Consider the following 22,741-nt stretch of genomic DNA (forward strand, 5'->3'; position numbering starts at 1 on the left):
ACGTCTCTAAGCGATCATAGAATGAAGACTTTCACGACCGGATGACACAGCTGCTGGTAAACCCATCGGGATGTAAGGTCGTGCTCCAAGAAACTCTTCTGTTCCTAAGAGTTTCTTGAAACACGACCACTTTACATCCCGAAAGGTTTATCATTCTCTAAGAGGCGTTGTCTCATTTTTCTACCACTATTTCGTAGTTTTTATCGAGAGTACTGGGCATGGTTTCGTGGGATGAAAAATTTGCGTTTTTCTCACTGGGAAGGTGTGTTCCCACTGGTGTCTTTAGTTCCTATTTGTCAGCAGAAGGAAGTCAATGAGTCTCATTAGGAGGGGCGAGCATCCCAGGGGATTTCACGGAACCGGGGGTGTGGCCCGCTCCGTTCTTTTGATGACAAGAGCCGGCGCCTGCCGTTGCTGAAGACAGAGACCACCGAGCTGTCATTGCTGTCCTCAGAGAATAATTTGAGCAGGACATTGTACATACATCAAAGGACATGATGCCATGGTGCCGCCCAAGCGACATGAGAAAATCGGTAACTTTCGCTCCAAATTTTTGGTGAATCCAACCGAAGAATGCTGAAGATCAGATGGGTAGATCGCATAACTAATGAGGAGGTATTGAATAGAATTGGGGAGAAGAGGAGTTTTGGCACATCTTGACTAGAAGAAGGGATCGGTAGGTAGGAGATGTTCTGAGGCATCAAGGGATCACCAGTTTAGTATTGGAGGGCAGCGTGGAGGGTAAAAATTGTAGAGGGGGACCAAGAGATGAATACACTAAGCTGACTCAGAAGGATGTAGGCTGCAGCACGTACTGGGAGATGAAGCAGCTTGCACAGGATAGAGTAGCATGGAGAGCTGCATCAAACCAGTCTCTGGACTGAAAACCACAACAATAACATGGAAAATTTAAACATGAATTCCTGGTTGGAGACGTGCATCTCAGTCCTCCAAAATGTGTGTGTGTGCGCCTTATTAATTACTGCACCTCTTCGTTCTATATTGAAACTAGAGGTTCTGGTTGCCAGTGTTTTAGGGTGCACGGAGAGGTACATACTGCTTTACATCAGTAACATCGGAAGCCGTCTTGGTCATAACATCGCCCTCAAAACTCACCTGTCTCTGCCTGCTGAATCGCTCAGTGGCATTAATGTCACACTCAGAAAGCATTGTGACATGATTATTGAACGTCTCTAAGCGATCATAGAATGAAGACTTTCACGACCGGATGACACAGCTGCTGGTAAACCCATCGGGATGTAAGGTCGTGCTCCAAGAAACTCTTCTGTTCCTAAGAGTTTCTTGAAACACGACCACTTTACATCCCGAAAGGTTTATCATTCTCTAAGAGGCGTTGTCTCATTTTTCTACCACTATTTCGTAGTTTTTATCGAGAGTACTGGGCATGGTTTCGTGGGATGAAAAATTTGCGTTTTTCTCACTGGGAAGGTGTGTTCCCACTGGTGTCTTTAGTTCCTATTTGTCAGCAGAAGGAAGTCAATGAGTCTCATTAGGAGGGGCGAGCATCCCAGGGGATTTCACGGAACCGGGGGTGTGGCTCGCTCCGTTCTTTTGATGACAAGAGCCGGCGCCTGCCATTGCTGAAGACAGAGACCACCGAGCTGTCATTGCTGTCCTCAGAGAATAATTTGAGCAGGACATTGTACATACATCAAAGGACATGATGCCATGGTGCCGCCCAAGCGACATGAGAAAATCGGTAACTTTCGCTCCAAATTTTTGGTGAATCCAACCGAAAGACACTCCCCCTACAACGTGCTTGGCCACTACCGACCTCTTATTTGTTGATGTCCGATTTGTACACCAAGAATGGGAATGTTCTGCTGCGACCTCCTGTTTTTTCGTGAAATAAGCGATAGTCAGGTTCGCCACAGGACTGAGTCGTCCTCCCCAAGTGGAGCTTTTTTAAAACATAGTTGAGAATTGAGGATGGAGAAGTCTCCCACCATCTAATAGTGACTGGTGCACCCTAGTTGAATTCTTTCGAACTGTAAGTGTCGCAATTGTGGTAGCGTGATTCATATTGTGAGTACCTGGCAATGTACTTGTTCTGGGACACAACTTGTGTTGTCTATTTGATTATAATTTTGGTATTTTTTGTTGACTTTGAATTCGTGAGCTGCCCAGATGACGAAATCTCACTATGTTTCCTCTACACACTCTTCCGACGCTACTACACAATCGATACTACAATTGACCATCTCTGGTTCAATACAAAATTTTACTCTGAGTGTATATACCATTCAAGACATGTGAATAAGGCTCGAACCAGGTGACAGAGGTAGGACAGACGTCAAATGACATCAACTGATCAACTGATCAACTGATCCGACACAAGCACCCCCCCCCCCCCCCCCCCGCCCCCATCACTACTAACCTGTTGCATGTTGCAAACCTACCTAGCAAACATAGATTCCAATTTAAAATATTATGTACTAACTCTCCCCTACAAGCACTAGAAGTTTGTAACGGAAAGCCCTGTCTAAAAATAAATGTCGTGTGACTAGGGCCTCCCGTCCGGTAGAACGTTCGCCGGATGCAAGTCTTTTAATTTGACGCCACTTCAGCAAATTGCGTGTCGATAGGGATGAAATGATGATGATTAGGACGACACAACACCCAGTCCCTGAGCAGGGAAAATCTTCGACAAAGCCAGGAATCGAACCCGGGCCCTTAGGATTGACATTCTGTCGCGCTGACCATTTTTTTTCTTTTTTTTTTTCGATATAGATCGTTGCGTTTGGTCTGTGCGGACGCCACAAGACATCCGTTCAAGTTTATCGTTGTTTCCTTTACTCAGGTTTTTTTTTTATTACAGAGGGCAAGCAGCCCTCTGACCGAATACGCTGAGCTACCGTGCCGGCGACCACTCAGCTACCAGGGGCGGACGCCCCGTATAGCCTGTTGCAAATCTAAGTTGTTCTCGCTGCGACAGCGTTGTCGTAGTGTACAGCTGCCGAACACAGCCAACTGCTGTTTGAAGTCAAAAAGAGACGTCTATACAGTTTCAGTATTGTTACATTTTTCTGAATATACAAGGGTGAGTCAAATGAAAACTTTAAATTTGTAATGACAAATCGAAATTTCGCGCCGTTATACTGTAAGTTGGTAAGCATGCTACAGACAGCGTGCAGAATGGCCTGTAGGTGGCAGCATAGTGCAGATGCACACATACCGTCGCACTATAAAGATGCCGCCCCATTTGCGACTTGCACCAGGGAGAACAGCGTTCTGTTATTCAGTTTTTGCGTAGTGAAGGTGTGAAACCTATTGAAGGTTCAGTACGGTGATGCATGTTTGTCACAGCAGCAAGTCCACGAATGGAGTAGGAAGTTCTCAAATGGTGTGACTTCAGTGGAAACTGCTCCTCATCCACGTCAGGCACAACTAGTTGTGACTCCACAGAACCTTGCAGCAACTGAAGCCATAATGAAGGAAAACCGCAGAGCGACACTGAATGACATTGCAGCATATTTACAGATTAGTCATGAGTCATCACACCATATTGTGCATCATGTGTTCTGAAAGTGTCTGAAAGATGGGAGCCACGGCAGCTGACTCCTGAAATGAGAGAACACGGGTTGATGCTTGTGAAGAACTTCTTCGGCGCTTTGAACGAGAATGTAATGGCTTACTGGGGACGAAAGCTGGGTTCACTTCCAGCAACTGGAAAGAAAGAGAACGAGAAAGGAATGGCGCCATTCCTCGTCACCAAAACCAAAGAAGTTTCGAACAGAACCATCAGCAGGGAAGGTTGTGCTGACTGTCTTTTGGGACGAAAAAGGCGTCATTTTGGAGCATTACATGTCTAGAGGGACCGCTGTCAGCATTGCATCATTCACAGATCTCCTAAAAATCATCTGCGGCCTGCAATCAAATCAAAGCAACGTGGATTGCTGTCAGCAGGTGTCCTTTTGCAAGATGACAGTACAAGGCCCCACACTGCCGTACAACAGTTGCAACAATCACAGACCTGCATTTTGAGTGTCTTCCTCATCCACTATACTCACCAGACCTTGCCCCAAGTGATTTTCATATGTTTGGACCACTCAAAGACGCAATGGGAAGAAAAAGTTCAGTTCTGATGAAGAGGTACGCCACGCGGTACCTGGTTGCGCGGACTACCAAAAGAATTTTTTTGTAAAGGAAAGGATTTCAGATCAATTCCGTATTTCTGGATTTCCAGAAGGCTTTTGACACTGTACCACACAAGCGGCTCGTATTGAAATTGCGTGCTTATGGAATATCGTCTCAGTTATGTGACTGGATTTGTGATTTCCCGTCAGAGAGGTCACAGTTCGTAGTAATTGACGGGAAGTCATCGAGTAAAACAGTCTGGCGTTCCCCAAGATAGTGTTATAGACCCTTTGGTGTTCCTTATCTATATAAACGATTTGGGAGACAATCTGAGCAGCCGTCTTCGGTTGTTTGCAAATGACGCTGTCGTTTATCGACTAATAAAGTGATCAGATGATCAAAACAAACTGCAAAACGATATAGAAAAAATATCTGAATGGTGCGAAAAGTGGCAGTTGACCACGAATAACGAAAAGTGTGAGGTCATCCACATGAGTGCTAAAAGGAACTCATTAAACTTCGGTTACATGATAAATCAGTCTAATCTAAAAGCCGTAAATTCAACTAAATACCTAGGTATTACAATTACGAACAACTTAAATTGGAAGGAATACATAGAAAATGTTGTGGGGAAGGCTAACCAAAGACTGCGTTTTATTGGCAGGACACTTAGGAAATGTAACAGACCTACTAAGGAGACTGCCTATACCACGCTTGTCCGTCCTCTTTTAGAATACTGCTGCGCGGTGTGGGATCCTTATCAGATAGGACTGACGGAGTACATCGAAAAAGTTCAAAGAAAGTCAGCACGTTTTGTATTATCACGAAATATGGCAGAGAGTGTCACAGAAATGACACAGGATTTGGGCTGGAAATCGTTAAAAGAAAGGCATTTTTCGTTGCGACGGTATCTTCTCACGAAATTCAAATCACCAACTTTCTCCTCCGAATGCGAAAATATTTTGATGACACCGACCTACATAGGGAGGAACGATCAGCACTATAAAATAAGGGAAATCAGAGCTCCTACGGAAAGATATAGGTGTTCATTCCTTCCGCGCGCTATATGAGATTGAAATAATACAGAATTCTGAAGGTGGTTCGATGAACCCTCTGCCAGGCACTTGAATGTGATTTGCAGAGTATCCATGCAGATGCAGATGTAGATGAATTTGTGCACTTTGTAAGTGCTGGAGGACTTGCATTGAGCGTGGGGGAGATTATGTTGAAAAGTGATACAGCTTTGTACCACTTCTGCACAATAAATAATAATTAAAAAAATATTTTAGTTTTTCATTTGACTCGCCCTCGTATTTGCTACCCCGCCACTGTCTCGCACCCTTGTCAACGGGGCTCATTCTGATTTACCTGTATTTTGGGCACCCAAGTGCTCTTTTATTTGCCCTGTGTCGCGTGCTGTAGCTGCACTATCTGACATCTGACACCTCCTGGTTTTCCAGATTTCTTTATCACTTTATCCTAGTGCAGATTCGATATTAATATAACCTACATGGCAGAAATGGCAGAAAAGCATCTCCACCTCCAAATATACGAGGGACACTCCAAAAGAAATGCACACTATTTTTGTAGAAATACAGTTTTCATTGTGCATGTGTGAAAGTTTTACACTGTGTAGATACATCCTTCCCGCTTGTTTTCAAACTTAGTTCAACCTGTTCCCGTGAGTGGCGCCGTCACAGCATGTCTTCAAGACGGCTGCTACACTTGACGCTCGTCAGAGGCAACGTGCTGTCATAGAATTCCTGTGCTGTGAAAACGAGACAGTGGGAAACATCCACAAGAGGTTGAAAACGGTGTATGGAGATGCTGCTGTCGATCGCAGTACAGTTAGTCGGTGGGCAAGCAGGTTACGAGATGAGAGCGGGCGCGGCAATATTTAGGATTGTCCTCGCAGCGGCAGGCCTCGTACTGCACACACTCCAGACAATGTGTAGAGAGTTAACGAATTGGTGACTGCTGACAGACGCATCACAGTGAACGAATTGTCACACTACGTTGGGATAGGGGAAGGAAGTGTTTGCAGAATACTGAAAGTGTTGGCGTTAAAAAAGGTTTGTCTTCGTGGAACAAGGTTTGAAGATGATGACTCCCTTGTGCACGCTGCCAAATAGTGGCTCCAACAGGTTGGTCCAGAATTTTACAGTGCGGGTATACAGGCACTGGCTCAATATGGCATAAGGCAGTTGAGAGGGATGGAAATAATGTGGAGAAATGAAAATATTGTTCCTAAAGGATGTATCTACACACTGTAAAGCTTTCAAACATGTAGAATTAAAGACGGATTTAAAAAAAAAAATAGTTTGCATTTCTTTTGGAGTGACCCTCGTAACATCGAGCATGACACCTGACTTTTAACTAGTGCAATCATCTTTCTTGGCGTGGGAAGGCATATGCGACTTTGGAAATGACCGGACGATGTGTATAACGTAGTGGCTCCTGCCCGTCACGAAACTTTTGACGGTGTCAAGTAATTGCGACGACGTCGTCACCTGAGGGTGACTCACAGCGACTGAGTGGCTATTGAGCTTTAACAGTAATAACGTACGTCACTTGCAGTCGCCGTGGCCAGTACGCACTCGGGCCGGGATGACGCAGCGAGGTCCAGCGGCAGCTGCGGATGCAAAGCGGGCGGGCGCGCGATATGCGCGCAGACAGCCAGATAACCAGATAGCGGGTCACGGACCTGCGTTCCGCGGGGCGCCGCGCAGCTGGCGCTTAAATGCGACGATGACGCCGGCTCTGATGTCAACGAGTGAATCAAAGTGGGACGGGGCATCGGCCGGCCGCGCCGTGAGACCGCCGTGGCGTGGGGCCCTCCTAATGCCGAGGCTGCGCGCCGCCGACACAGCGGCTGCCGCCGTTGACGTACTCTAGGGTAGCCGCACGGGGCCTTTCCACCAAGTTTAGCAAAAGACCTTCTCCAGATGCTCCTCAACTCTTCTCCCTTCCTTTCATTCTAGACTAGGAATTTAACCACGACTGCATCACCGCATTCCTGGATTTCACCAGAATAATTCGAGTGCCATCTGGAACGAAACTGGTGTTCTGTCATATACAGCCGCTCGCCCGACGATCCGTAACTACAGACTGGAAAGTTGCACAAGTCACGCCAATATTCATGAAAGCAATAGGACTAATCCACTAAATCACAGGCCCATATTAGTAACCGTAGATTACAACTGAAGAAACTGCAAAGAGGTGGGAATTTAAGGAGATGGATCGTTGATAAACTGAAAGAACCAGAGGTTGTACAGAGTTTCAGGGAGAGCATAAGGGAACAATTGACAGGAATGGGGGAAAGAAATACAGTAGAAGAATGGGTTGCTCTGAGGGATGAAGTAGTGAAGGCAGCAGAGGATCAAGTAGGAAAAAGACGAGGGCTAGTAGAAATCCTTGGGTAACGGAAGAAATATTGAATTTAATTGATGAAAGGAGAAAATATAAAAATGCAGTAAATGAAGCAGGCAAAAAGAAATACAAAGGTCTCAAAAATGAGATCTATAGTAAGTCCAAAATGGCTAAGCAGGGATGGCTAAAGGACAAATGTAAGGCTGTAGAGGCTTATCTCACTAGGGGTAAAATAGATACTGCGTACAGGAAAATTAAAGAGACCGTTGGAGAAAAGAGAGCCACTTGTATGAATATCAAGAGCTCAGATGGAAACCCAGTCCTAAGCAAAGAAGGGAAAGCAGAAAGGTGGAAGGAGTATATAGAGGGTCTACACAAGGGCGATGTACTTGAGGACAATATTATGGAAATGGAAGAGGATGTAGATGAAGATGAAATGGGAGATACGATACTGCGTGAAGAATTTGACAGACTACTGAATGACCTGAGTCGAAACAAGGCCCCCAGAGTAGACAACATTCCACTGCAACTACTGACGGCCTTAGGAGAGCCAGTCCTGACAAACTTTACCATCTGGTGAGCAAGATGTATGAGACAGGTAAAATACCCTCAGACTTCAAGAAGAATATAATAATTCCAGTCCCAAAGAAATCAGGTGTTGACAGACGTGAAAATTACCGAACTATCAGTTTAATATGTCACAGCTGCAAAATACTAACGCGAACTCTTTAGAGACGAATGGAAAAACTGGTAGAAGCTGGTCTCGGGGAAGATCAGTTTGGATTCCATAGAAATGTTGGGACACGTGAGGCAGTACTGACTCTACGACTTATCTTAGAAGAAAGATTAAAGAAAGGCAAAGCTACATTTCTAGCATTTATAGAGTTAGAGAAAGCTTTTGACAATGTTGACTGGAATACTCTCAAATTCTGAAGGTGGCAGGGGTAAAATACAGGGAGCGAAAGGCTATTTACAATTTGTACAGAAACCAGATGGTAGTCATAAGACTCGAGGGACATGAAAGGGAAGCAGTGGTTGGGAAGGGAGTAAGACAGGGTTGTAGCCTCTCCCCGATGTTATTCAATCTTTATATTGAGCAGGCAGTGAAGGAAACAAAAGAAAAATTCGGAGTAGGTATTAAAATCCATGGAGAAGTAATAAAAACTTTGAGGTTTGCCGATGACATTGTAATTCTGTCAGGGACAGCAAAGGACTTGGAAGAGCAGTTGAATGGAATGGATAGTATCTTGAAAGGAAGATATAAGATGAACATCAACAAAAGCAAAACGAGGATAATGGAATGTAGTCGAATTAAGTCGGGTGATGCTGAGGGAATTAGAGTAGGAAATGAGACACTTAAAGTAGTAAAGTAGTTTTGCTATTTGGGGAGCAAAATAACTGATGATGGTCGAAGTAGAGAGGATATAAAATGTAGACTGGCAATGGCAAGGAAAGCGTTTCTGAAGAAGAGAAATTTGTTAACATCGAATATAGATTTAAGTGTCAGGAAGTCATTTCTGAAAGTATTTGTATGGAGTGTAGCCATGTATGGAAGTGAAACATGGACGATAAATAGTTTGGACAAGAAGAGAATAGAAGCTTTCGGAATGTGGTGCTACAGAAGAATGCTGAAGATTAGATGTGTAGATCACATAACTAATGAGGAAGTATTGAATAGGAATGGGAAGAAGAGAAGTTTGTGGCACAACTTGAGTAGAAGATGGGATCGGTTGGTGGGAGATGTTCTGAGGCATCAAGGGATCACCAATTTAGTATTGGAGGGCAGCGTGGAGAGTAAAAATCGTAGAGGGAGACCAAGAGATGAATACACTAAGCAGATTCAAAAGGATGTTGGTTGCAGTAGGTACTGGGAGATGAAGAAGCTTCCCCAGGATAGAGTAACATGGAGAGCTGCATCAAACCAGTCTCAGGACTGAAGACCACAACAACAATAATCAGTAACGTCGATATGCGGCGGGATTTTGGACCATGCAATGTGTTCGAACATCATGAATTACCTCGAAGAAAACGGCCTGTTGTCACATAGTCAACACGGTTTTAGAAATCATCGTTCTTGTGTAACACAACTAGCTCTTTAGTCACACTAAGTGCTGAGTGCTATCGACAAGGAATTTCGAATTCATTTCCAGAAGGCTTCTGGCACCGTATCTCACAAGCGGCTTGTAATCAAATTGCGTGCTTATGGAATACCGTCTCAGAAATGTTGCATTCGTGATTTCCTGTCAGAGAGGTTCATAGTAATTAACGGAAAATCATGGAGTAAACAGAAGTGATTTCTGGCGTCCCGAAGATAGTGTTACAGCCCCTCTGCTGTTCCTTATCCACACGCTGCTTCAGAATTCATGTTACACACTTCTATAGGCCGTAGAGGGGACTTAATGTATAACATTTTACACAGGAACCCACGTCCGCAAAAGCCATCCATCGACGCAACAGAGAAAGAAGCTTACAGACACTGGTGCCTTAAAATGTATGTATATATACAGGGTGATTCCGTGATGATGTCACAAACTTCCTGGAATGGTGGAGAAGGACAAATGTATGAATCTGAGGTAAGGGTCCCTGTATTGCAAATGAACGAGTCGAAAGTTATAAGCAAAAACCTCTCTGACCCCTCTGATAGTCCAATACATGTACTGGTTCTGTTGTTGCTAAGATTGTAGGGTAGGCAACTATCACAGGCCGTACTATGGACTAAAACAAGAAGAAATGGCTTGTAAAAATGGGCTCTAAATTGCATGTCATAAGATCAATAATGTGTTTCACAGTTGCGAAGATGAACAAGTGCTCATAGCTCTTAAGGTATGCATTTTAGAGCAGATTTTACTGGACATTTTTCCGTGTTTAGGTCCATACTACCACCTCTGAAAGTTGCCTACCGTACAGTTTTAGCAACAACAGTACGATTACATGTATTCCACTGTCAGAAGTATCAGAACAGTTTTCTCTTATACCTTTCGACTCGCTCGTTTCCGGCAGAGGAACCCATACCTCAGACTGATGCATTTATCCATCATCCCAGAAAGTCTGTGACATCACCACGGAATCACCTGTGTAAATAAATAAATGTCGTGTGACTAGACCCTCCCGTCGAGTAGACCGTTCGCCGGGTGCAAGTCTTTCGATTAGACGCCACTTCGGTGACTTGCGCGTCGATGTCACCTGTGAGTATACATACATTTACAACGCCAGCGCCTATAAGTTTGACGCTCTGTGGCGTCGTTAAACGACGTTTCCGGATATGGTTTCCTATGTAAAACTTGATCTACTGAGACTGCTCTACGACCTCTATAGACGTGTAACATGAATTGTGAAGCACTGAGCAGCCATCTTAGTGTGTTTGCAGATCATGGTGTCGTTTATCGTCTAGTAAAGTCATCAGATGATCAAAACAAATTTCAAAATGATTTAGAAAAAATGTCTGTATGGTGAGAAATTTGGCAATTGACCCTTAATAATGAAGAGCGTGAGGTCATCCACACGACTGCAAACGGAATCCGTTAAACCACGATTACACGGATAAACCAATCAAATCTAAAGGCCGTAAATTCAACTGAATGCCCAGGAATTGCAACTTAAATTGGAAAGAACACATAGAAAACGTTGTGGGGAAGGCAAACCAAAGTCTGCCCTTTATTGGCAGAACACTTAGAAGATGTAACAAATCTGTCCACATTACACTTGTCCGTCCTCGTTTGGGGTACCGCTGCGCGGTGTGGGATCCCTACCCGATAGGATTAACGGAATACTTCGAGAAAGTTTAGAGAAGGGCGGTATGTTTTGTATTATCGAGAAATGGGAGTGAGAGTGTCACGAACATGATACAGAATTTGGGGTGGAGGTCATTGAAACAAAGGTGTTTTTTGCTGCGGTGGAATCTTCCCACGAAATTTCAGTCGCCATCTTTCTCCTCCGAATGCGAAAATATTTTGTTGACTGCAACATACATAGAGAGAAACGATCATCGTAATAAAATAAAGGAAATCAGAGCTCGCACGGAAAGATATAGGTGTTCGTTTTTTCTGTTGTTCAAAGGTGAAGAAATGGAGAATTATTGTGAAAGTGGTTCGATGAAGCCTCTGCCAGGCACTTAAGTGTGATTTTCAGAGTAGCCACGTAGATGTAGGTAGGTTCGTATGTATATCTAGAGGTAGGATGCAATTTTCTTTTCGTATTTTGGCCGTTGGCTTGCTTCCACAGCCTGGTCGCTAACACTTGATATTGCAGTGAGGCTTGCTTGACACAAAGTATCCAGTTTGAATCCTGGTGGTGGAGACAATAGTCGTCAGTATTTCGTCGCAGGTAAGGAGAGTTACTGATTTACAATTTCAGTGTTGTACTTTGAACTATTTATAAAAGGAGGAGAGAAAATTATTAACGGATTGTTGATGTTAATAATAACGATGAGACACCGAATGCAGTAACTTCTGGGTTGTAGTTATTTGTAAATAAAGCAAGTAACAAATAAATAAAAATTTATGACCCGTTCCTGGTCACTTGACTGACTACCGATATCCTGGATTAAATCATAAATCTGCGCTGTTGATGATGTTCTGTTCGTCGTTAAATTCAGCTGCGACCGTGGTGGTTTTCGACAGGTCTGCTCAGATACCTGCAGGAATCTTACCTGCAGGATTCTTCTAACTTCTACCTATAACGACAGTATAAACTACTTATCATTGCCATCATCTACTTATCATTGTCATAATCGAGCCCTTACGGACAATTCAATGTCAGACAACGGCAATATCATCGCCGCTCACTCAAGTAGCCCAGCAGTTGGCATCACCAAGAATAAATACATGGTAGTAATGGCAACTGAACACTATTCCTTCACTTGGCAGTCATGCACACTATCCACTCAGTTTCAGAGGCGAAAGTCACTAATTAATAACAACGGTATATTCCAACATAAGCGATAACTTCCTACACAGCTCCTAATCATAATTTTTTTCTTATATAACGTTACATGCAGCTTGAGACTTAGTTGCCGAATGGGACTTACGCCACTGCTGAATAGTCGCTATAGTAACTGGTCACTTGCTGTTCAGAAATTCTTATTTATCACCACGTTTCGAGCACAGCTCATCATTAGAACACCAAAAAGTAAAGTCTTCATGCAAAGTATGGAGTCACATGTGTCAGCGATCAGCATGAGTACTCAGTTGACGGGTCTGAGATGGTCTGATGATGTACTCGGTCCGAAACGCGTCACTAAATAATTGGTGTTCGACCTATTCAGCAGTTGCATAAGCAAATCGTCATAAGTTTACGTCGTGGTCCCAGACCTCCTGCGCAACTTAATGCCTACACACAGACCGACCTCTACTGAACTCGACGCTACTTCCCAGATGCCATTTAAAGTCGTCCTTGGCCATGGACAAAGCGCAGTACAACATCGATACTTTCAGGCGAACCATAAGCGGTGGACAAATAGCGCTAACATCCGAACGACTCCATACGTTGCATCGTTGGATACAGAAAATGTTTATTTTAAAATGATCGGTGAATGTTGCTCGAAATTACATCAAGGCTCCGCTGAGGAAACAAATAGTATTTCCATAGTTAATGCCTTCGTTGAGATCAGGTTTGTAATGCAAACTTCGTAATTTGGAATTCCAGTATATGCTAGAATTATTTTCTGGAACATAAGCCTCAAGCAAAGCAAATACACAGTCGCAAAATGGTTAACGTTCTACGTTAAATTAGCGGTACCGCATAACTGACTAAATACGATGCTTTCGATCCAAGGAGACAGAAGATGTCTTCCGAATGCTATCACGCACAATAAAACAGCGCGATACTGGAACTTTAAGCACAGGATCTTTCCATTCATATAAAATTTAAGTTTTCTGATTTTTTGCTCATTTCCCGTAAATTACATAATCTGAACTGAGATAGTCCTCTATGGGCTCACCAGAATATTGTGATTTATCTTTCTAGCGAACGTTCATAACATAAAACATGCGAATGATTATACGAGCTACACAGAATTTGATCAAAAGTATACAGAAGCAAGGCAAAATGTGTTTTATACACCGTAATGTTAGTAACAACGACTAATTCAAGGAGAGCGTTTAACTGTTATTCATACATAATGCACTAGCACTGTACAGTGACAGTGTATGAGTGAACATCGCAAAGACCTTTTACAAACTAATGCATCGTGGGATTTCATGTTTCAGTTCTGCAGAAGAGTATGGATTTCGAACGTCTAGTTAACTGCATGTACAGAACCGTATAGTCTCTGCTGAAATACTGGTATTACAAGCAGAATGACTATGTTCATCGTGTTAATTTCAACATAACGAAATCGCCACAGATTAATGTGTACGAACTTTCACCTGCTCTCTGAATGTCCACAGCCAAATGCGTGAAATAATCTATTCTGCACGTAGTCGCATAGCATAGTCTATGAATCTGAGTGGGCAAGAAGTTGATTTGTGATAGCTGTCGGGGTGTACTGCTATAATCAGTATCAATGCAACCCCAGTCTTGCAATTCTCAGCAAAAATGAGTTTTTCACAGCAAGTGTTTTAGTATTTCGTCCACCCAACCAGTTGCGTCATCAGCGCGGCTAACTACCATACGGAGGACCTGGGTTCGATTGCTGGTACTGCCAGGGATTTATCCTTGCCGGAGCTCTGGAACGGAGTGCAATCTGCCTCGTGAGGCCAACTGTGGAGCTACTTGAGTGAGAAGCAGCGGCTCCAGGAAAGGGCAACTGACAACTGCTTGGAGAACGGTGTGCTGCCCCACGCCATACCGCATCCAGTGACACCACAGAAGGAGAGTGATGCGGTGGTCGGTCGGTACCGATGGTTCCGTCACGGCCTGTGGACGTAGTTTATGTTTACGTTTTATTATTTTACCTAAAGCACATTTGAGGCATTAGTTTTAGTCACAAAAGTTAAGAGTGGATGAATGCCGTAATATTCTGAATATTCTGCTAACTACAGGGAGAAGTCTGACAACAATTTCGAGCTGGTTGATCATTTACTGTATGTCACCTGGCTGACTATTGACGCTCGCATTCATGCTTCTCTGTTGCAAAGCTAAAAGCTTGCTTTTGTCGCGTGTGTTGTAGAGAGCGGAGCGTTCGGTCCGTTGGGCGACGACGCTGACTTCACGTATGACTTTGACCTCAGTCCGGGCTTCACTGGTAGGACCCAACTCACTTCTAACTCTGCATGCTGCTGCCGCACTTGGCTGCTCTCTGGGGCTTAAGGGAACCGTCTAAGGACAAATAAGGTCGCCTGACAATTTCTCAAGCCACATACTTACCTCTTCGGAAAAATACGCATCACATGTATGGGAATTTTAATATTCCATTCAGCATATGGTGACAGACAAAATGCCATGTCCTCAAAAGTACTGGAAAACTAGCCAGAAAGGCAAAAGAATAGAGTCAGAAAGTGATAACTAAAGGATTTTACTTTCGGCAATATGCAAATATAGCAAAGGTCACAACGAAACCACTTAGCAATGAATACAGCAGTAAACTTTGGAGACCAATCTAAGTTAGCATCTCTTATTGGAAGTAAGTGTAGCCCAATGAGGAATTATGTGTCAAACCACAAACCTAAAGGTATGGTGCTCAAGCCTCAGTTGAGCATTGAATTTTTTGTCACTTACTGCTTCTTCACTCCTGCCAATGATTTGGTGATATGGAAAATACCAAGTGGCACCGTGGTACGGACTCTACGGTAAACTGACTGGACAAGTCAGTTTAAACGCTGAAAATCAATGGAATACCACCTCCAATAGGATAACGCTTAAAGCACTATGATATTCGGCCCAGCCTTTGCGTTGAGTGTTTAGTTACTTGCCATGAAGGGTGACTGGGTTACCAACTGTAAGGAGAGGCCAGTTTTGATGGAGCTGGATCACAGTAATGGCTGTTACAAGACTGGACCATTCCGAGCCATGTGTTGTCTAGGTGTTCACCATTTCTCGATGCAAAATGTCACGAATGTACTGACAATCTCATAATGCAATCTACGACACTTGATCGACAGCGTAATATTCGGGGACGGCTACTTCATGGTAGTCACCAGCAGCAACCATCAACTGCAGCACTTATCACTGAGAGTGATGGAATTCTGTGCAACGCTAAAACTCAACCAGTCACTTAAAAAGAAATAGTTCTCGTTGCTAGCTCTAAAGGTAGAGCTGGATGTTTAAATTGTGATCCAGTGGTGAATCAGAGACTTGTGTCCGCCAAATACCAGACGAACTAGTAGTGGCGACAGAGTATTTGGGAATATCTGGGAGGGATTTCCAGTTCCAGCAATGTTTTCCAACCAAGAGAAACCTTCCTAAAACCTCGATCAGAACCGAGGATGGGAATATTTTTAATGTAATTCTAGAACAGCTTGTCCCCAATATGGAGTAGGAAACCCTGTTTTGTCTATGCGTGTAGGTATTTATTTATACTGCATGTATACACAGCGAATGTGCAGTGTATCTAGGCTGTGAACGCTCACCCACGTAGTCCACCAGCAAACAAATGTGAGTCACTCGATGCTCACCTACGTGAAGGTCTGCTGTGTTCTTAATCGGAGCCACAGAAACTTCCTAAGTTTCTGCTCCTGCAAGCCTTGTTTCAGTGTAAATATGGCTAATAGGACTCATTTACACTACATTCCACTGAAGGAAGAAAGAGAGCTTGTATTTCACGTACACACTTCCTTCAGTCACATGTCAGAATCAGCGACGGAGGGGTCAGCGTACAGAATTCCTTGGGACGAGGGAATACGCCTTATGCAAGACACCTTTTCAGTTTCGTTTTGCCCAGACATGTTTCAGCACTTTTTGTGCTATCTTCAGTGTTTTTTTTTTTTTTTTTTAATTTTCTTACTCACGTGAAGCTATTGGGTCTTTATGTTGGTAGCTAGTCTGCTACACAATCTACAACTTGTCGTGGTTTTTACATTGTAGGGTTTTCTCATATGTTTTGATGAGGTGACTACGGTGATTTCTGTGACTTATGGTCGGTTTACAACACGAAGTGTGTTATTTTAAGAGGTGTTCATCTGATAAATGCTACAGGAGCAGTACTCTCAATGGAGCGTAACTGTTAGGACTCAACGAAAGGGAGCAGTGCGTTGTGGTATAATCACGAGGAAGTTTTCAGCGATCCAGGAAAATATTTACGTTATTATAATTCCAGTCACAACCACCCTTCTTTGAAATTTTACTGCCGCCAACTTATATTTCGCGGAAAGACCACAAAGATGAGATAAGAGAGATTAGGGCTCGTACAGAGGCATATAGGCAGTCATTTTTCCCTCTTTCTGTTTGGGAATGAAACAGGGAGAGAAGATGCTAGTTGTGGTACGAGGTACCCTCCCCCACGCACCGTATGGTGGATTACGGAGTATGTATGTAGATGTAGATGTAGATTTAAACTGACGTGCGACGGCGACATCTAGGGCGCTTGGATTCAGGCACTCTTCTTTTCTTGCCGCTGCAACGCTGAATAGCTCTCTCTCTCTCTTCATGTGCAGTATGTACGATTTAGTGGCTCTCTTTACATACCACAGTCTTATTTGTTCAACGAAGCCGAAATGGCAAATGATTTTGCCTGCACCATCATATATAATGGTTTGATATGTAATTTTAACGTTTCTGCTCAGATATGGATATTCTGAACAGTTGTTTTATATTATTTTCTGCTTTTTATTCTTATAGTTAGGAGTCCTTTTGTAAATTATCCTCTCTTTATGTGCTTATGCCTCTTTAGGTCTGACCATGGTGATTATCAACCGAAATTAATAACCTGACTACAAATAAACATTTTGATCCAAGACTGAATTTATAATAAAGCAAATACGCATCTCGTTTCTTGAACTGAGTTCTCGGAATGATGCAAGACCTGACACACACATTCTTGGTCAAATAAATTACAGTAAGAACTACTAATCGTTTCGAGCTTAGCCAGTCAACGATTCGCACAATAAATCTTAGTTGTCAACAACGAGCTGCCGGCCGGAGTGGCCGAGCGGTTCTAGGCGCTACAACCTGGAACTGCGCGACCGCTACGGTCGCAGGTTCGAATCCTGCCTCGGGCTTGGATGTGTGTGATGTCCTTAGGTTTAAGTAGTTCTAAGTTCTAGAGGACTGATGACCTCAGCAGTTAAGTCCTATAGTGCTCAGAGCCATTTGAACCATTTTTTTTTTTTTAACAACGAGCTACTGGTTCTGAACATGTGTGAGCTTCAACATCTGCAGTGTGCACTAATCTCTTGATTCCGTCAGTTAACAGTGAAGGTACGAAAAGCTTACCGAAAACAATTCGAAACGTTCATTCCGGAGAGACTATTCCAGCCAGGTGATACAGTACAAGGGACACCATCTTCTCGTCATACGAGTCGAATCTACCGTTCATGGGATGCCGTACAAAGATCCGCTCGTGCTCATTATCCTGTAACTATGAAAACCATAGAACTGTAAGAAGCCCACTATTTATTAGATAGATTAGTACATAATAGTACGTACAAGTCTAAAACTAAAAAGCTACAAGGAGCAAACGTTCAGCACCGCTAGTTAGTTACGTGGAACAACTCGTTGAACACGGCGGACTGCGATTCGTTGAGCTTGTGAAGTTTCTTGCCTTATTGAGCTGTGTGTGGTACTGATTTGAGGAGGCAGTTAATCTTAATCTGTGACAACTGCAGAGAAGATTCTCGATGCACACTTGCATCACCCGTGTTGTTGACTGGCGGCGAACTAGACTCTACTGTCCCAGAAAATTTATGAAGAGATCGCGAAACATTCAAGTTTGTATGAACTGCTAGTTGCTAGGTAATGATCACACTCGACAGTAGTTCGACGGTACACATCACACACTACTGGCCATTAAAATTGCTACACCAAGAAGAAATGCAGATGATAAACGGGTATTCATTGGACAAGTATATTGTACTAGACTGACATGTGATTACATTTTCACGCAGTTTGGGTGCATAGATCCTGAGAAATCAGTACCCACAACAACCACCTCTGGCTGTAATGACGGCCTTGATACGCCTCGGCATTGAGTCAGGCACAGCTTGGATGGCGTGTACAGGTACAGCTGCCCATGCAACTTCAACACGATACCACAGTTCATCAAGAGTAGTGACGTGTATTGTGACGAGCCAGTTGCTCTGCAGCCATTGACCAGACATTTTCAGTTGGTGAGTGATCTGAAGAATATGCCGGCCAGGGCAGCAGTCGAACATTTTCTGCATCCAGAAAGGCCCGTACTGGACCTGCAACATGCGGTCGTGCATTATCCTGCTGAAATGTAGGGTTTCGCAGGGATCGAATGAAGGATAGAGCCACGGGTCGTAACACATCTGAAACCTAACGTCCACTGTTCAAAGTGTCGTCAATGCGAACAAGAGGTGACCGTGACGTGTAACGTATGGCACCCCAAACCATCACGCCGGGTGATACGCCAGTATGGCGATGACGAATACACGTTTCCAATGTGCGTTCACCGCGATGTCGCCAAACACGGATGCGACCATCATGATGCTGTAAACAGAACCTGGACTCATCCGAAAAAATGACGTTTTGCCAGTCGTGCACCCAGGTTCGTCGTCGAGCACACCATCGCAGGCGCTTCTGTCTGTGATGCAGCGTCAAGGGTAACCGCAGCCATGGTTTCCGAGGTGCTAGTCCATGCTGCTGCAAACGTCGTTGAACTGTCCTTGCAGATGGTTGTTGTATTGCAAACGTCCCCATCTGTTGACTCAGTGATCGAGACGTGGCTGCATGATCCGTTACAGCCATGCGGATAAGATGCCCATCATCTCGACTGCTAGGCATACGAGGCCGTTGGGATCCAGCAACGCGTTCCGTATTACCCTCCTGAAGCCACCGATCCCATATTCTGCTAACAGTCATCAGATCTCGGCAACGCGAGCAGCAATGTCGCGATACGATAAACCGCAATCGCGATAGGCTACAATCCGACCTTTATCAAAGTCGGAAACGCGATGGTACGCATTTCTCCTCCTTACACGAGGCATCACAACAACGTTTCACCAGGCAACGCCGAGTCAATTGCTATTTGTGTGTGACAAATCGGTTGGAAACTTTCCTCATGTCAATACGTTGTAGGTGTCGCCACCGGTGTCAACCTTGTGTGAATGCTCTGAAAAGCTAATCATTTGCATATCACAGCATCTTCATCCTGTCGGTAGCACATCTTCGTGGTGTAACAATTTTAATGGCCAGTAGCGCATAATTAAACTTTCGCTACTTGAGGCAGTGTAGACGGAAAACTATTTATCGTACAGCTGCCCAGCTTTATAGGAATTATGTTCAGACAGTGCGCTGCAGTATTTGCGTTGTTAGTAGTGTTGGTGTCAAGACTTGCCGCTAAGCGCCGGTAATGGTACGGCGACATAGAGTTGAAACACAAGCATCAGTGCGCCTTACGGTTGCAGACAGTCATCATCAATCTGGACGTGGTGAGCAGGACAGCACTCATAAAGCTGTTTTATTGGAACAACAGCACTAGTACCTCTGCTGTTTGCGAGTATCGACGCATTAAAAGAATACAGAGAAGTCCTCTTTCCGCACTGGGTTTCAAGAGTAGGATTCGGAAGTTTGAATTAACTGGCGATTTGGGAATTACTGCTGCGCGATGCCGACGGCCAACTGCGCCACAAATTGCAGAAGAAGTTATTGTTTTCATGGCTCAGAATGCTGGACGCAACGTGCGATCTTCAAGCTATGTCTTAACAGTTGAACATTCCATGGCCCACCGTTCGAAAAGTGCTGCGAACAATTTGGAAATGGTGCCCGTGCAAACTTCCGGGCTTTCGTGGATGCAGACGGTCGTCACACAGAGCAACATTTGTTTCCTGGAACGTAGACATGGTACGCAGTTAACAACTCTTACCTCTCGTGTGGAAATTAAAATGTGTTTCTTTAATGGTTCATTAGTTAGTTCCTTTTCACACATCCTTACAAATGTTTCGATATCCTACTATCAGTAGTATTTCATGAGGGCCCCTTGAAATAGCGAAAATTTAATTATAACTGTCCTGTGCATATGAAGGCTACTAGAACCAGGAAGCAATTGCTCGGATTAGAAAGTAATCTTTCAGCCACACTTTTCAGTCTAGATATGGAAGAAGCAATAATGGAAATTAAAAAAATGGTTCAAGAGTGGGATTAAAACTCAGGGTGAAAGAATATAAATGGTACGGTTCGCTGATGACATTGCTATTCTCAGTGAAAGTGAAAACTTATAGGGTCTGCTGAATGTAGTGAACAGTCTAATGAGCACAGAATATGCTTGATCTGTACCCATTGGAACATATATTGGGTGCCAGCTGCGTGCCCGTACCATGCCATAATTGACGGGAACTGCTTGACCTGTGCTTAGACAGCTGGTGCCACATACTCTGAAATCCTGTCAAGGACTTGTAGAATCCACGCCAAGCACTATCCCTGTTGTACTGTGTTTGAAAAGTGGAACAACACGATTTTAAACAGATGGTTATAATATTTTGGCTCATCAGTTCAAATGGCTCTGAGCACTATGGGACTTAACATCTGAGGTCATCAGTGCCCTAGACTTAGAACTACGTAAACCTAACTAACCTAAGGACAGCACTCACGTCCATGCCCGAGGCAGGATTCGAAACTGCGACCGGAGCAGCCGCGTTGTTCCGGACTGAAGCGCCTAGAACCGCTCGGCCACCGCGGCCGGCGGTTCATCGGTGAGTAAGCGCGGCAAAAACTTTCAAACTCGATTTTCTGGAAAATGGTCGAGAATTCCCTAAACACCCTGTCAATATGAATTAAATCGGTCCCCTTGTTCGGTTAGAAGGCTGATCGCTCTCTGCAATAAAAAAAAACCTCAAGAAAGTGTCAACGGTACACTCTGAAAGACGTCACATGACATCCGCACAGGACCGATCTCCGCGCAGAAAAAATACAAGGAAGAAAAAGACTGAACAGAGGAAAAGAATCGCTGGCTTCGTTGCGTAAGGACTCTGGTCCGATTCCCGATGACTCCCAGGCTTTTTTTTTCTGAGGCAGGAAGGCTGTAATGCGGTCCACACGGCCTCGTGAGGCCAGATGAGGAGCTGCTTCAATAAATAAACAGCAGGATTCGTCTATTGGCAATAACGGCTGGAGAGATACGTGACATGCTGCTCACATGTCCCAAGATCGTAAGTCGTTCCTCGTACTGCCTCGTAGGCAGCAGTCGTCCAGTTGGAACAGGCCTAAGGCCTAAACAGTGAGTGATGTTTCCGTTTTACATAAGAACGGCGAAGGTATTCCAGGTGGTTGACAAGCTGTGGGAACTTTATTAGATGGTACGGATACGGACGGAGGAGAGAAGGAAATTCCACTCGCAAGCACACATTCACAGCCAGCTTAGCACATACTCTATCTACGAGAACACGTTAGCTTGCGTGTAGCCATGAATGAACAGAAGCAGTAAATTTTCTCTAGTGTTGCAGATTACGCGGCGCGTAGGAAATTACGGACAATCTGAGAGCCCTTGCGAGTCGCAGTGCGACCTTACTTTGTTGAGCTATAAATCTGTGGCCCTGGCAGCATGCCCGGGCTGCGCACTGGCAGCGCTAAAGCCGTCAGGCCAGGCGTCGCCCTGTTTATATTAGCCGCCGGCAGCACCGAGGGAGCCGTACGCTCCACACCTCTTGCTTACAAGCACGCCCCCTTAACGACCTATGAATATCCATGAATACCCCCAGGCGTACAGGTATTCGTCATCGACATCGGACGGAAATAGATGTCTTATTCGCGGCAGGTCTTTTTGTTTTCATTCTCTCGACGGATTGTTAACACCTTTGTCACGGCATAGCAGAGAGGAGTAATGAACGACTGGTATATAAGAAATGGAAGGCTAACGGAGAACGCGACCTGGATCAAGCAATACTTGAACGTTAAAGAGTTTAGTACTAAGTGCTACCAGGGCAGTGTTTGCCAGGCTGGGGGTAATTACCCCCTGAGCGGTAAAATTTCCTGAGTGGTAAAAGCTAAGCGATTCAATTGTGTTTCAGTCCCGAAACCAAATAATTTTCAAAAGATCATTACCATTATCACAATTTTGTGGGACTCTAATATTGATTATGTAAATTATCAATAATTACTTTTTCAAAATTAGTAACATTAATGCGGTGGAGGTTACAGGTTCCTCACATATTCCACCCACTACAGACATATGTTGTGCTTTGTCCCGTATGTCGCTGATGATAAAAATGAGACATCTACGTAA

The 22,741-nt window shown here is 44.1% G+C and overlaps 1 protein-coding gene across 1 annotated transcript in view; it reads left to right on the forward strand.

Annotated features, from left to right (window-relative positions):
* Positions 1 to 6,705: 6,705 nt before the first annotated feature.
* LOC124620012 (collagen alpha-1(IX) chain-like) overlaps positions 6,706 to 22,741 on the forward strand; it is a 301,640-nt gene continuing 285,604 nt past the window's right edge. The window contains exons 1-2 of the mRNA XM_047146677.1: positions 6,706 to 6,871; positions 14,576 to 14,650. Coding sequence (XP_047002633.1) covers positions 6,706 to 6,871; positions 14,576 to 14,650 — 241 coding nt within the window. The remainder of the gene's footprint in view (positions 6,872 to 14,575; positions 14,651 to 22,741) is intronic.

The sequence above is a fragment of the Schistocerca americana genome, chromosome 6, assembly GCF_021461395.2.
Source record: "Schistocerca americana isolate TAMUIC-IGC-003095 chromosome 6, iqSchAmer2.1, whole genome shotgun sequence".
NCBI classification, from domain to species: domain Eukaryota; kingdom Metazoa; phylum Arthropoda; class Insecta; order Orthoptera; family Acrididae; genus Schistocerca; species Schistocerca americana.